The 16,325-nt window shown below is 40.9% G+C and overlaps 1 protein-coding gene across 1 annotated transcript; it reads left to right on the plus strand.

Annotated features, from left to right (window-relative positions):
- Positions 1–4,535: 4,535 nt before the first annotated feature.
- LOC124268375 lies at positions 4,536–13,083 on the plus strand. Its single transcript, XM_046703344.1, has 3 exons — positions 4,536–5,076; positions 10,083–10,136; positions 12,260–13,083. Exons 1-3 carry the CDS (start codon positions 4,536–4,538, stop codon positions 13,081–13,083), a joined length of 1,419 nt encoding a protein of 472 aa, XP_046559300.1.
- The last annotated feature ends 3,242 nt before the right edge of the window (positions 13,084–16,325 follow it).

Below are 16,325 nucleotides of genomic sequence, written 5' to 3' on the forward strand. Positions count from 1 at the left end.
TTAACTAGATTTTGCTAAATATTCCATAACATGTAAAGGTACTGTTTACACATGAACTGATGTATTCTAAAACAAATTCGTAACTTTGACAAAATTAATTTCATGAGTTCAATAAATCATGAAACGCAGTGAAAATTGGCGAATTCTTAACAAAACTTTACACCAAAACGCATCTGGTCACATGCGCGATATTTGCACATGCTTTTCAGAAAATTGATGCATGATCCTCGTGCAATTCACCTGCATAAGGTTTGCAGATGGTTATCCTAAGTTAGTGGAGAAATTCGTCTTCGATGTAACCTTTAAATATACTGAGTCAAAAGAGAAACTTCACAAAATGTAATTTGAAAAATAATGGATAATTGTTTTCTGATGATACATCTATGTATCCGAAATGGGATCCCTATCTTTCGACTTTAGAAAAAAGTTAGCAAAACCAACTCAAACCCATCCATTCGTCATGCAAATGATGTTAGGGCCAAATCAGGTTTTGTACGTGCAATCGATCACGTGATCTTCGCATCGAAGTTTTCTTCATATGCACGTGTTTGCATTGGCCTCAAGAATTGAAAAAAACACACTTTTAAACCACAGTTCTAACGGTACTTGAAATGCCACGATTGTCAAATGTGCAACGTGAACGTGCCGTTGGCATGTTGCAAGCGGGAAGATCAGTTATTGACGTTGCAAGAGCGATGGGATGCAGCCGTCGTACTGTGTATGACTTTCGAGGTCGTCTACAACAAACTGGCACCACTTCTGATCGCCAGAGGTCGGGTCGTCCACGTGTGACGTCACGAGCAGAAGACCGTCAAATCGTCCTACGTCACCTACGTGACAGATTTCTGCCGGCTACACGAACCACGGCTGAGATGTTTAGAGGTCGACTGTCCTGACAGACCATTCGAAATCGGTTGCGGGCTGCCAATCTCCAGTCTCGACGTCCATATCGTGGGCCGATATTGACGCCGTTTCATCAACGTCAACGTCTGCTGTGAGCCCAACGTCACCTCCGATTGACCCAGAGAGACTGGAATCGAGTCGTCTTTAGCGATGAATCCAGGTTTACCCTCAGATTCGCGGACGGCAGGCATAGAGTCTGGAGACGACGTCGTGAACGGTATGTCCAATGTTGTGTACAGGAAGTCGACAGATTCGGGGGCGGAAGTTGCATGGTGTGGGGTGCTTTCTGTGGGAACAACCGTTCCCGACTTCTGGTCATCTGTGGAAACCTCACAGCTGCTGCTTACCGCGACCAGGTGCTCACCCCTGAACTCGTTCCTTTCATGGCGGCTCATGGCCCAGGTCTACAGTTCCAGCATGATAATGCTCGGCCGCATACCGCGATGTTGACACGAAATTTCCTTAATCAAGCTGAAATCAACGTCATGGACTGGCCATCGAGGTCCCCTGACCTTAATCCAATAGAGCACGTTTGGGATGCACTTGGGAGAAGGCTTCGTGGTTTTAGGAACCAACCTCAGAATTTGCAGGAACTTGGCGCTGCCTTGCAAAAGCAATGGCGCAGAATCCCCAACCACGTGTTCACAAGCATCAGGCAGTCCATGAGGAGACGATGTTTGGCAGCGGTGAATGCGCGGGGCGGCCATACACGATATTGAAGTGAGAAATTTCGCATTTTTATTCTTGTGACTTGGCATTCTGTATACCCATGTTTTGGAACGGCGGTGTAGCCTAATGGAACTGATTATGGCACTGCCAGTGTATCTAGTACATCACACAGATCTCAGCAATGAAATAATAACAATTTAACCATCTTACCATCTCTTGTTCTTTTATAGTGCCCTGTAGAAAGAATGTGAAGTTTCTTTTTTGACTCAGTATACATAACATATATTGAGTGCTTTAAGTGAGTCTAAACTTTTGATGGGTTGTATATTTCAGCCTAATAAGATAAATAACAGATAATGTTAGATTATAAAATCTGTCGATGACTGACTGACTGACTGAGTTTAGTTTTACGCCGCTTTTAGCAATATTCCAGCAATATCACGGCGGGGGACACCAGAAATGGGCTTAACACATTGTGCCCATGTGGGGAATCGAACCCGGGTCTTCGGCGTGATGAGCCAACGCTTAAACCACTAGGCTACCCCACCGCCCCCTCTGTCGATGAAAGACAGTAAAACAACTAGAATAACGCAGTTAGACATTTAAAGCTAGTATGTCACTATTTTGGACATTAGGGCAGCATTTTATGTATTAATTTGTATTTATGTATTTATTCATTTTTTGATTTATTCATTTATTGTGTGTGTTTGTTTGTGTTTCTCATAGCCCGACCGACCCTTCTAATTGTATCGCCGACCCCCCAAAAGATTTTTTTTTCATTCCTACACTGCCGAACCTAAAACATACTGCCTTGTCATATACAATGTTTATCTATTTGAAATGTTTTAATCAGTAGCTTCCACAAGTCCAAAGAACGAGAGAAATTGTAATAAGAATTACAATAAATGAGAATCAAGAACATTATTCGGACAATTTTGTCTGTTTTATTATTATTATTATTTTCCGACCGACCGAACCATGTTCAGAATTTGATGGCTACGTGAAACACATACAAAAAAAAAATGATGCCCTGACAATATAAAAACGGGCTATAGATCACAATACTAGAGATCATGGGAACTTACAGTACTTTTACTCCCTGCATGGACCATAGCTGGATTTATACCATCCCTTCAACAGCTGGCGATTGTACTGAGATTTAACCATTACTTAAAACACCAAACATACGCCGATTAAAAGTTTGCTGGGTTTAAATTTACTTTGCATGTTTAAGACTTACGTATCCTCACAGAAGGACAAACGTTCTTGCTACTGGCCAATACGAAACGTTTTTCAATCTCTAAAAGAACAGAAACATCGCTTCAAATTCATTACATTCTATAAAATTAGAAACGGTATTTCACCTGAATATCTCAACAAACTTCCACCACCTCAAGTCTCTGAAAGTAACAAATATAATCTCAGAAATAGAACCAACCTACAGACAGTCAAATGTAGAACCCAGTCTTATGCCAGATCATTCCTTCCGGACACGATCAACTTGTGGAATAATCTACCTGATGAAGTAACCGATGCACGCTCACTAAAAGAATTTATATCGTTAATCAATCGTTCTGATAGAATTACAAATAACCTGGACTTGAATTATGGTTAATGATTCTGCCAAATTGTCCACTGTCGCCTCACACTTGGCTGCAGCGACTTATATGCTGATAAGTTTAGGCGCCATGTATCAGAAAACCCAGACTCCATGCGCACATGTAGGTATCAATTCTTTACTTGCAACAAATCCGATAATATCAGAGAGACTACCTTTACATACATGGGTATGACCTGACATCAATACTTTATGGCCATAGTTAAGTCAGCAGTTCCATAAACATAGAAATCCTTCAATCAGTCCATGACTTTATCGTAAAAAGGAAACGATCTGAGCAATTTTAAATTCATATAGAAAGGATAACTGCATTATCGTACTTTTCCTCAGACACCACTCACTCCAAAATACTGATCTTAATACAATCTTCTGAAATGTATTACCAGCTGTCTCAACTCATTACGTGGAGAGGTATTTACATAAGCAAGTTTTGATTTTTTTATCCGATCCAGATTTCTTTGTAAATAAAAATATGCTTAAACCATATCGGTTTTTGTTGGTTACACAGCCATGTTGGTTTTCTGGTGACACAATGGCTGATGCAGGAGCTGCAGCAACAGCAGCACCCAGCAGATTTGTCAATCTTCTTATCCAATGTACCGACTATGGAAAGCTTTTAAACGTAGATTACTGGCTACGTTACTGGCATACATCTAAAGCAAATGTTTATTGAAACGTCATCATAAAATGCACCTTTCATGTTACTACTCAATCAATGTAATCCGCCAAACTTAATTTGATCCGACTAATTAGCTGTGTAAAGTAAAGTAAAGTAAGCTGCTTCATGTTGATTCATGTTTCCGTGAAAACATTGAATAGTATCTGCAAGTAATGTTGGTTGATCTGTGATTATCATTGAAACCTTGGGAAATCGATAGTGACAAATATGTTTTACTGACTGACTGAGTATGGTTTTACGCCGCTTTTAGCAATATTTCAGCAACATCGCGGCGGGGGATACCAGAAATGGGCTTCACACATTGTACCCATGTAGGGATTCGAACCCGCGTCTTCGGCGTGACGAGCCAACGCTTTAAACACTAAGCTACCCCACCGCCCCACAAATATTTTTTTAAGATGCTGTTGTCTTAGACTATTTTTATAAAGCGGCATCATAGTCTAGTCTCTTTTAATCATACGTACTTCACTGTTTGTCAGTGATTAAGGACCCCTGAAGATCCAAGTTAAATTGATATTTAGCAACCCATGCTTGTAAGAGGCGACTAACGGGATCGGATGGTCAGACTCGCTGACTTCGTTGACACATGGCACCGTATCCCAATTGCGTAGATCGATGCTCATGCTGTCGAGCACTTTTGCTGATGATGAAACTTGTCATGCCCCTATGCCCAGCACTTCTGCTGATGATGAAACTTGTCATGCCCATATTACCAGCACTTCTGTTGCTGATGAAACTTATCATGCCCATATTCCCAGCACTTCTGCTGATGATGAAACTTGTCATGCCCATATTCCCAGCACTTCTGCTGATGATGAAACTTGTCATGCCCATGTGACCAGCACTTCTGCTGATGATGAAATTTGTCATGCCCATATGCCCAGCACTTCTGCTGATGATGAAACTTGTCATGCCCATATGCCCAGCACTTCTGCTGATGATGAAACTTGTCATGCCCATATGCCCAGCACTTCTGCTGATGATGAAACTTGTCATGCCCATATGCCCAGCACTTCTGCTGATGATGAAACTTGTCATGCCCATATGCCCAGCACTTCTGATGATGATGAAACTTGTCATGCCCATATGCCCAGCACTTCTGCTGATGATGAAACTTGTCATGCCCATATTCCCAGCCCTTCTGTTGCTGATGAAACTTGTCATGCCCATATTCCCAGCACTTCTGCTGATGATGACATTCATCATGGTCATAATTTGAAGTATTCTTATGAATGCCAGAGTTTTATAACGCAGTATATAAGAGATTTCATTTATGGGCTAAACGTACGAATTTTACTGTCCTGCGTTAACAGATACTGATATTGACTAAGTTTATTTAATATGGTCACGATATGGCTGAAATACAGCCGATGTGACTTTAAATGTTAATTCACTCAATCTCTCACTCACACACGTATGAAGATCCGGATTAGAACAGGATGGAAGTAACTCAGGTTTATCAATATCGGAATCGGGTTGACTGGTTGGTTTGCTTAGTGAATGCTTGTAATCGCATCCCAATTGCACAGATTGATATTTATGATTACCCTGGATTCAATGTATTACTCATGTGTTTTGACATTTATCGATGTCGAGGGAACGCTTCAACCACTAGTTTTTTTCCGAAATCTTAGCCCTGGAGATACATAATGTCTACATGTCAAGTAATTATTATGTTTATTTTTCACATTTTTACAGCGATGTTCAAGCGAACATTTCTTGCGGTGCTTCTAACTCTGATCTCGTTCATCGGGTACACTGCCTTCTGTAAGTATCCATCGAGTGTAATAACTATAATTTACAATGATATTGCCAATATTTCAAATGTCTTTAATTTATAACTCAATTTAATATAAATGACAATTCTGCTGGGTTATTCCCATTCCCATCTTTCACGGGGAATGAGAAAAGTCTCACATTTATTCATAATATAATTATCCTACTTGTTCAGGCGTGCCAGCTCCTGAGAGGGTACCGTTAGTCCATGTCAAAGACTATTTTTCAACCACTGTTGTCGAATATTTGTCGACCGGTGAAGATCCGGGTTGGAATTGGTCTTCACCAACCCATGTTTGTCACAAGAGGCGGCTAAGGGGATCGGGTGGTCAGACTTGCTGACTTGGTTGCCACATGTCATCGTATCCCAATGACTACATATACCCGTAAAGATACGGGTTAAAATTGGTCTTCACCAACCCATGTTTGTAATAAGAGGCGGCTAAGGGGATCGGGTGGTCAGACTTGCTGACTTGGTTGCCACATGTCATCGTATCCCACTGACTACATATACCCGTAAAGATACGGGTTAAAATTGGTCTTGAGCAACCCATGTTTGTCGTAAGAGGCGGCTAAGGGGATCGTGTGGTCAGATTCACTCACTTGGCTGACACATGTCAATAGCGTAGATCGATGGTCATGATGTTAATCACTGGATTGTCTGGTCCAGACTCAATAACTGGAATATTGCTGAAAGCGGTGTTAAACAACATAGAAACAAACACTCTATAGTATGGGTCATTACGATCGGGGAAAGTAGCCAGCCAATATTGAGTCCATGCAGGTAGAAAAAGTACTGTCCCCAGGGTCTCTCAAGTATGGTGATCAACTTTCAGTTGATTGCAATCTGTAGCCCGTTTCTATATTGTATTTTCTGTAAATTTCAAATATTTTGAGGGTCACATGATAGTTTTATATCGTTAACTGTGATAATACTAGTTGTTGTCGACATGTTGTAAAATCATTAACTTTATTATGAATGTAGAAATTGTCACGCTTTGTCACTGAATCCAAGTCTGAAATACTGCCGATGGATGTACCACGTATGAATTGAATCCAAGCTGGCCATGCTTGTCGCCAGTGGTGGCCTAATGAATTACCCGTCGTCATCGTATCGGCGACTTGAGTTGATTACACGTTGCCTGATTTCTAATTGCGTATGTTTAACAGTGATGGAAGTTATCACCAACATCCCACGCCGTCGTGATACAGGTGAGTGGAGTGAGTGGATTATGGTTTTACGCTGCTTTTTTAACAATATTCCAGCAATATCACGTAAAAGTAAACAAGTGTGATGCAGTTCCACTCTGTTGACTTGTAGTCACCCATTAGGGGCTGAACATATGGCATGCCTGTTGCATATGTTTGTGAAAGAGTCGCTCGCTTTCACGCCGAAGACCCAGGTTCGAAACACCTGGTACATTTATCACAACTGGAATTTTGCACGCTACTTTTAACAAAGATGACGTCTTGCAAATTGCGGCAAAGAGCGTCTTGCAGCTTTGCGTTTTGGTGCTTTTATTTAACATGAAATTAACCAACTTCTCCTTTTTCAGCATACTATTTCAAATGGACAGTCGGGTTGGAGATGCTTCGTACACCAAAGTACAATTTTAGTTTCATAATACACTAAATCATCAATCACGATAAAACCCCATTAAAAAGCCCTTTAATATGAGATTTCTTATGATGTTAAAAAGGATCTTTTCACAAAGATTTTAAGTTTATAGTGAGCAGACACTACATTTCATTCAGCGGTTACCTACAAAACAACGAAGATTACAACTATATGGATAAGAGTGAGTGAGAGTGTTTAGTGTTCCAGCTATATAGCGTTGGTCTGTAAATAATCGAGTCTGGACAAGACAATCCAGTGATCATAAGCATGAGCATCGATCTTCGCAATTGGGATACGATGACATGTGGTCAACCAAGTCAGCGAGGCTGACCACCCGATCCCGTTAGTCGCCTCTTACGACAAGCATGGGTTACTGAAGATCAATTCTAACCCGGATCTTCACGGGTCGAACTAGTTCTTGCTTATTGCCATAAAGTTGTAATCCTCGTTGTTTTGTACGTAACCGCTTGTGGGCGAGCTGGCTAAGGCGCCCACGATGTGCCGTTGAGATCTAGGGATAAGATACCAGCGTCTTGAGCAAGCACTAGTTGCCTAGATATGTTCGCTGTATAAATATCCTATAATAATACGTGTGTACATATTTACATCTACGTATACTTATGTACATGCAAATATTTGCTGGGAAATAAAAACATATAATTTTTTTAATTTTTTTGAATTGGTCATAAGGAAGTGTAAGTGGTGATGCTGTTTCAAAACATTCATTATTATCATATCAACATTGAATTTCCCTACTTTTTTCAAAGAGTATATTACATTGATTTCTGAAATCATGTCATCAAAGGAATGTGACATATATATTATGGAGGTTGGGGTGTTCGAATCCAATAGTATACACGACATTAACGAATGTCTATTTCAGTGGCAACGTTGTAATATGGATCACAATCCTCAGCTGCGCATGCCCAGCAACGGATACCAGAGATGGCAGCATAATTGTTGATGTTTTATTTTATGTGTCAGTCTTGACAAGGCTCCAAAAGAATACTGAAGGTGCAAATGACATATAACATACAGTCCGTTTGAGTCAGAAACGGACCGATGAATTGCAAATTTTTTCATTGTACAAAATTGCCACATAAATATAAATAGTACACATGTTTATCATTTACTAATACCCAACGGCTTTCTTATATTTGAAAATTTTCCGGAGCAAAAAAGTTGTTTAAGAAACTATCATCATTGAAAACGCAAAAGTTGTTATCTGTCGCGGCGGGGTGAAACCGCAGAAAAGGAACAGCCACTATCTCGTCGTGCACGGGATACACATGCCTGATGAAAAATGAAGTTGAATGCTGACGTGAAACAGTTGATGATTAAAGTGTACGACTTTTTCCGCGCCGAAGCCGAAAGGGGCAAACCATTTTATGCCATTAATAAATTCCGTAAGCGGGCAGCAAAAGCTTTAGGAGTATCAGCAAGGGTACTGACAAATGTTCTGGAATACAAACATTGTGAGGGTGATGCGAAGCAGGTCGGGGTCGTGTAAAAATCACACGAATTAAAACATTTGGACAACTTTCAAGAGAACCTTGTAAGGCAGGCTATCAACAAGCTCTATTCTGAAAACAAATACATGTCGCGACAGATAACAACTTTTGCGTTTTCAATGATGATAGTTTCTTAATCAACTTTTTTGGTGGAGTCCGGAAAAAAAATTTAATATAAGAAAGCCGTTGGGTATTAGTAAATGATAAACATGTGTACTATTTATATTTACGTGGCAATTTTGTACCATGATAAAGTTTGCAATTCATCGGTCCGTTTCTGACTCAAACGGACTGTAGACAAACGTACAAATAAAGTAAGTGAATGAGTTAGTGACAAATGAAGTAGGTAAAGCATGTAATAAGAAAACCTACACGGAAAACTACACCGTTCCTAAGCTCCTCACAATGTTCTGCCGACTCTCCACGCATTGTCCTTGATTAAAACCAGTGATTTGGAGATTTTACGTGCGCTTTTCGACATCATGCGTATTTCGCATACGGCCAAATAGTGGACAGCGGTGCAATTTGAAGCAAGCGTCAGTTTATGAAAGCCTTATTATTTTCAAAATATTGTGCATTTCGCTTTGAACTTAATTTATGGGACTACATGGAATACACATAAGAACTAATATACATAAAAGACAGGAGGCGAATCTTTTGTTGGGTACTTTTTAAAGTACAATTTATACTTTGTTACAGACAAAATCGACGAAAATGCACAATGAAATAGTTTAATATCGAAAATTTGGGCTCATGGAAATTCTCCTGAATCTTCAGCCAATTTCACACGTTATATTTGTTCAGTAATGATTCGAAGGCCGACACCGTCGTGGCGTCACCAGTCATGCTCATGTCTTCATCGTTCCTTAGTATGATCCACATAACCTTGCATTGTTCGCTACAACACTCTAAGGTCACAGAATCTCCCAATGTGTTCTATAAAGGAAGGTCATTCATGCGTACCGTGAATTCGATGCCTGAAGTGTACAGCCGTTTTCAGTTCGCGCCATTCCGTCTCATAAAACAGTCGTGACTCCACTAGGCATAACCGAATGGGGAGAGTGATCAATGGGCATGTGATCATTGGCAAATTGTTTGCAGATCATCATAAGGAGGCACAATGTTTACCCCGAACCTAAGTAATTTGACCCTTTCTGTGACCCTAAATGTACCTGTTTCCTTGTACTAGCCAACTCAGCAATTGTGACGTGGTTCTCCAAATAGCCAAGTCAGGACCAGACAATCCATTGATTGACTTCATGATTATCGATCTAAGCAATTGGGATACGATGACATGCATCAACTGAGGCAGCGAGCCTGACCTCCCGCAGCATGGGCTGTTGAATGTCAATTCTAACTCGGGTGTACCTTGATTCGGCAGTGGATGTCCCAAAAGTGACAATATAAGGCACAATGTCACACCCCATTTCTGTAGAAATACATAATGCATTTCTCTCAATAATACTATCAGCCCTCAGGGAAGCTACCATATAATTTATTCCGTATTTAGATTACAATATTTATTCACAAAGTTCGAATGAATTAATGCAACGTTGCATTAAGTCGATTCTCGCGCCCTCTATGGGCTGAACATTATTTCAAGAGTACCCCACAGAGTTATGTCCCTTGGAGGGCTCTTAACGAATATCGTAAGCACAACTTGTGATTGAAACCAGTACGGCAAACACCGACAGCACCGCGTGCGACAGTTTTCGACGTACGGAACAAGCGTTTACACTCCATATATGGCAAGTGTTATCTGTTTGGAAGCTGTTCGCCTCGAAGTTTCAATTATCGATTTCAGACAAGTCGTAAGGGATAAATAGCCGTTTATTGCATCAACAGGAAGCTAATGTGAGTGCATATATATGCCCCAATATATAAAATATAGGCCAAAATATTGTCGAAAATGTGTGGCATTAAAGTCTTTAGAGTCTCCAATTACCGAGCGTTTCTTCCAAATTACTCAATATGACGTATTTAAGTGAAATGCTCATAAACCAGACTGATACGTCATATAGAAAACAAGACGCATACAATAAATGAAATAACGAAATGTTTTCAAAACATCTCCCGACAAATCCGCCTGTCTCGAGCTACAGATAACGTAATATGCCTTCGACCGTCCTGGGAGCTGAAACCTGTCAATTTTTGGGAAAGTCAACGGTTAAAAGTTGGGAAATCTATAAGACAACCATCCCACGAATACATCTAGAAAAGTTTTCTGTCAAGAAACTCAACAAGTTTGAAGATTAAACAACATTTTGTTCTGTGGAAGGCGTGTTACACTCTCGTCTTAGTAGAGTACAGCAGTTCCAAGATGGATAACTTTAGTCGAAATCCGAGTCTATGAAATGTGTCAATCTCTGCATCGGCTACTGGGACCAACCTCTCAGATTGATTAGGAATGCATGGATATAACAAGTCAGCTTGAAGAAGAACATTTAGCACTGATTCCGGTAAGAAACTAGCTGCTTTCTGGTTCGATGGCATGGACGCCGTGTCCGACTTACTTGTCACACCTTCAGATAACATCTTTAGTCGGTATCTTGCTGTTTCTATTTCCCCGAATTCAGTTTCAACAACAAACAGGTTTTGGGAATTCAAGGGCTGTAAAATTCTTATCACTCTTCCTATTTGGTCACCGTCAACTTTAACTAGGTAAGTGACCTTGATCGGGGTTAGCCTAACGGCGGCTATGTTTGTTTACAAACAATGCAAACGATTGTTTGGTGGTTTTTTTAAAGATTATATAATTTAAAAAACTACTATTTACAACGCAGTTTTATTCCAAAATAATAATAAAAAGAATATTCATATTCTTTAACCTTAATGTTTTCTTTTTTAGATCTCGGAATGTGTGATTACATTACTTAATGTCAATTTATGAATGAATCGATGAAACTTTATCAATGAACGTAGTGTGTGAAAGTAGTTCCGACATCCAATGAAAATGTACAAATATACGATCAACCAATCAACGTCGAGAATCACTTAATTGCACACTGTGTAAATATCAAAAAGATATTACACGGGATCTCCTCACCCGTGTGGGTAATAAACATATGTATACTTTATTTAAAAACCTGCCAGCGAAGGACAGTATAACGACTAGACAAATAGATTAGAACTAGTTTGAGTTCAGTCTAAAATGTTAAATCATTTCAAAACAACACAATATAAAATCGGGCTATAGATTGCCAACAACTGAAGTTAGATCACCATACTAGAGACCATGGGGACTTCGATTCATAACTAAGATGATCCCTTAGTACTGCAATTAATTAAAGATTCCAGTGTGTGATATATTGACCCAGTAATCGATACATGGAAGGGTTTGCATGGGATTTCTTACACTGTTATTCCTGGAAGTATTGTCGCTAACTTGTTGAAATATTGAAAATGTTTACTTCGTGAATCATCAGAATTACCTTTTTTGCAGATGCTCTCTCAAAGCATTGACGATCCTCCTTTGATCCAACCAGAAATCACAGTGGTTACAGCTTATTTCAACATTGGTTCCTTCGCCAAAGGAAGTAGTGCTAACATGTTTACGCCGGGCAAATATATGCATTGGATGAAAGTATTTGGCAACATAAACAACAACCTTGTCGCATATACCGATTCGAAGGATGTGTACGATCTCTTCATGAACCTGAGACGCAGGTTTCCCAGCAATATGACGATAGACAGACACAACCTATGGTTCTTCACTTTGGCTAAAGAGATCCGTAGTATCTACAAGCAGCCGAACTATCCAAGGCATCAACCGAACACCGTCAACGAGAACTACTCATGTGCAATGCATGCTAAGTTTGAATTGGTCAACAAAGTCTTAGCGGAGAAGCTGTTTCCAACAAAATATTTCTGCTGGCTAGATATTGGACTTTTCCGGGCTCTTGCTGATGACAAGAAGACCTTCAAGCTCCAGATTCCCAAAGAATGGGATCAACGGAAAGTAGCCTATAGTGCAGTATCCCGTTTTAACAAACAGACGACAATCGTAGATGTTATTAAAAACAATATGGTGTGGGTTGGAGGCGCAACGTTTTTAGGAACACCCGAAGTGCTTCTTAACTACACGGAAGACTACATGAATATGGTCAAGATGCTGTTAAATCAACGCTTGATGAATACGGATCAGCAGGTTATATATTCCATGTTCCTACCATCCTCACAGGTTAAACCCAGAGTTCAGATACAACTATTCTCCCGCGAGCACAATCCTTATGACTATTGGTTCTACCTTGGGTACCTGTGCAGGGAGACATGGTTACAAACCCAAACTCCTGTGAATAAAACAGCCTAATAAACGACATCCTTTTAGCCATGGTTCTATCAGTTGGTCCCCTAAACACTTATTCATTACAAAAAAATACAGTTTAGACGTATATATACTCAGCAGCAAAAACAAAGTCAGTACGAATTCAAACTTAGATAGGCACTTTAATCAAATCATTACAGAAATGGACATAATAAGTGGATCATCGATGAATAACTCAGCACAATTCCAAGACATTACGTGAACGTTTGCAGTCCATTCAGACTCTTGACTTCAGTATCTAGTGTGACCAGCACGAGCGGCAATAACTGCAGCACAGCGTCTATGCATGGAGTGCACCAATCGATTGATGAAAGCCATTGGCACCTTGAACCACACTCTGAGAAAGGCCTGGTGCAATAAACCGGCTGTGTTCGGCCTTGGTATGACATTATTCAGTCTCCTCTGAATTTCACCCCAAAGATGTTCAACTGGGTTTTAATCAGGACTAAGGGCTGGCCACTGCATAATGTTGACACTGTTCTGCTGTAGAAAGTCCCATGTAGCTCTGGCAGTATGGGTCCAGGCGTTATCATGCTGGAAAATGTTGTTCCGGTGACGTGCGAAATGTGGTATGACGTGGGGTCTTAGAGCTTGGTCGATGTAGCGCACCACTGTGATGCCGCCTCCTCTCCCTGGACCAAGGTTCTGGGACACAACAGGACCCACTCTCTGGTTCAGGCGTATTCCACCCCATACCATGATGCTTGCACCTCCCCATGAGTCTCTTTCTATAACACATTGGTCTCAGTAACACTGGCCACGTCGTCGCCATATTCTTGTTCTGCCATCTCCAGTTGATACGCAGTACCGACTCTCATCTGTGAACAGAACAGTTCTCCATTGCCTGTATCGCCAGTTTTGGTGTTGTAGGGCAAACTGTAGACGTTCACGCCGATGACGAGGGGTGAGGATAGGTCCACGGTAAGGTCTACGCCAATGGAGGTTCCCGCTGTTAAGACGTCGGCGTACTGCATCAGTAGTGATTGGTCTTCCGTGTGTTCCCCCCTGTCTGGCGTGCTTTTTCGGATGCCTGCATGAAGGGATTCTGTACATGATGTCACACAACATGGCAGTCTTGTCGTCTTGTCGTCACACTTGGTCTACCAGTACGGGGGCGATCATTTGTGGTGTTGGTGGTCCGGAAACGTTGCTGCAGCCTGTAGACAATCCGAACGTTGACCTGGAAGTGATTGGCAACGGCTTGTGCAGTATGGCCAGCTTCAAGTCTTCCTAGCGCCTGGTTCCTCTGAGCTGTCGTGAGAAGGAGCATCCTGCTGCGTTGTAATGTGAATGTTTCAAGCAGGTTTGGGGGGTGCATTTTATAGGGTGGTCCTTGTGAACAGCACGTGCAGCATGAGTTGCATGAGTAACATGGTGAACACCGTACCATCTCCAAGATCAGGTTGCGTTTTTGAAACCATTTCCTGGGTTCCATTCTGATTTTGGGAAGGAATGTCTTTGCTCAGGTAAAGTTGGAGATGTTGTCAAAAATATACAATCAAAACATTAAATGAGTTTACAGTAATCTGTTTCTGCGAAGAATAATTCAAAACTGACGTTTCTTTTTGTGCTTAGTATATATATCTTTATTAACACAGATGGCTTCGGTGAGTGACATTTTAGAAGTTGAGAAGTAAACTATTGACAAACTTAATGAATGACAACTTCTCTATTTCGTGAGTGAGACGTGTAGATACAAAGTTTTCTACCGTTTTCAAGCAGGAATGTAACATGAAGAGGAGGGGACGTATATATGCTGAATGTAGCAAAGAAAACAACATAACATAATTGGCATCATTAGCTAAACTGGCTTAAGGACAAAATTGGAATTCTGAACTTAACCATTATCTTATGATGTACAGAAGTACACCACACACACAGAAGCACCACACATGGGGGCGTGGTGGGCGAGCTGTCTAAGGCGCCAGGCTAGTGATCCAGCGAGCTTGAGGTGTCGGGATCGAGCCCACCCGTCACCTGGTGTAAAAAACCTTGGAGTCAACTCTTCGTGCAGACTCTTTCAGTGTCGTCACAACCCCTAGTGTACAGCACACAACCCTGTGCATTTTAAAGAACCCACGAATCCGTTGGTAAATGGCAAGATGGTGCCACATGAATACGTGCAAACACATAGTTGCGGGTGCAGCAACGTGCAGTAAATTTGGACTGTGTACTCTGACTATATGTGTCCCAGTCATCCCAGTTGTAAATGGGTACCATAATAAGGATGGGAAGACGACATCAACTCGGTGCGCCTAGTGGCTGCAATAGGTGTATAATCCCCAGGGAGTTGATTGATAATACGATGTGCCGTTGATTGAGGGGAAAAAAAACAACGCCTTAATCATGTGCTCGTTGGGTGGATATGTGTGCTATATAAATATCCAATAATAATAATATATAGAGACATAGCGATCATGAGCACAAAGGGAAAGGTGTATGCAGATACGCGAGGAAGAGCCAGTGCATTAAGGCCATAATGTGCTTATGAGACAAACGTGTGAGAATAAATGGTCGTCTCCATTTAACCCATCAACTTTCGCTGTGGTGCAGAGAAATGTCAACTGTGTTCAGTATAAGCGGAATGTTAGAATGTTACAGCTGTGAGGAAATTTCATGATAGTGGGGTGAATCGTCCAAAGGGAGATAATCATGTTTATATTGTAAAGCAGTGTCCACCAGTGAATGACGGTGTATCTGAAGAGTTACCTACCCTGGTACAGCGCAACATATGCAGGGAGGACAACTGTTGACACTTTGTTCAGATCATTCACCAAAGGCAAAGGAGAATACAACATACAACTTTGATTCGTGGATATAAGGGAAGTGCGACGAAAATCGAGTAGTAAATGCACGATTTCATTTTGTATATTCATTGATTCAGCAAATTGAAAATGCCTTATATTCCACTCGTGAATGAAGCGTTTGTTCACCGAAGCCATTTGCAACCATAACCCATTCGTGTACACACAAAATGTGACGTCACCTTGTTTCGTGGATAACGTAGTCAGTTACGATATACCGCATATATCGCTATATGAAAGCAGACGCCGAAATATGCGAAGGTTAGAAATTTACTTGACATGTTGTACAAATAAAATTTGGTATTAGTGGCATTAGTGATCTTGGGCTATTTATATCAGTGCTGGACAATTAGATTTAGTGTATTTACGTGTAATGCAGAAAATTGAAACACTTAATCAGTTTAGTGCTAATCAACAAACACA

The sequence above is a fragment of the Haliotis rubra genome, unplaced genomic scaffold, assembly GCF_003918875.1.
Source record: "Haliotis rubra isolate DU_JTF1 unplaced genomic scaffold, ASM391887v1 Scf1376, whole genome shotgun sequence".
Lineage (NCBI taxonomy): Eukaryota > Metazoa > Mollusca > Gastropoda > Lepetellida > Haliotidae > Haliotis > Haliotis rubra.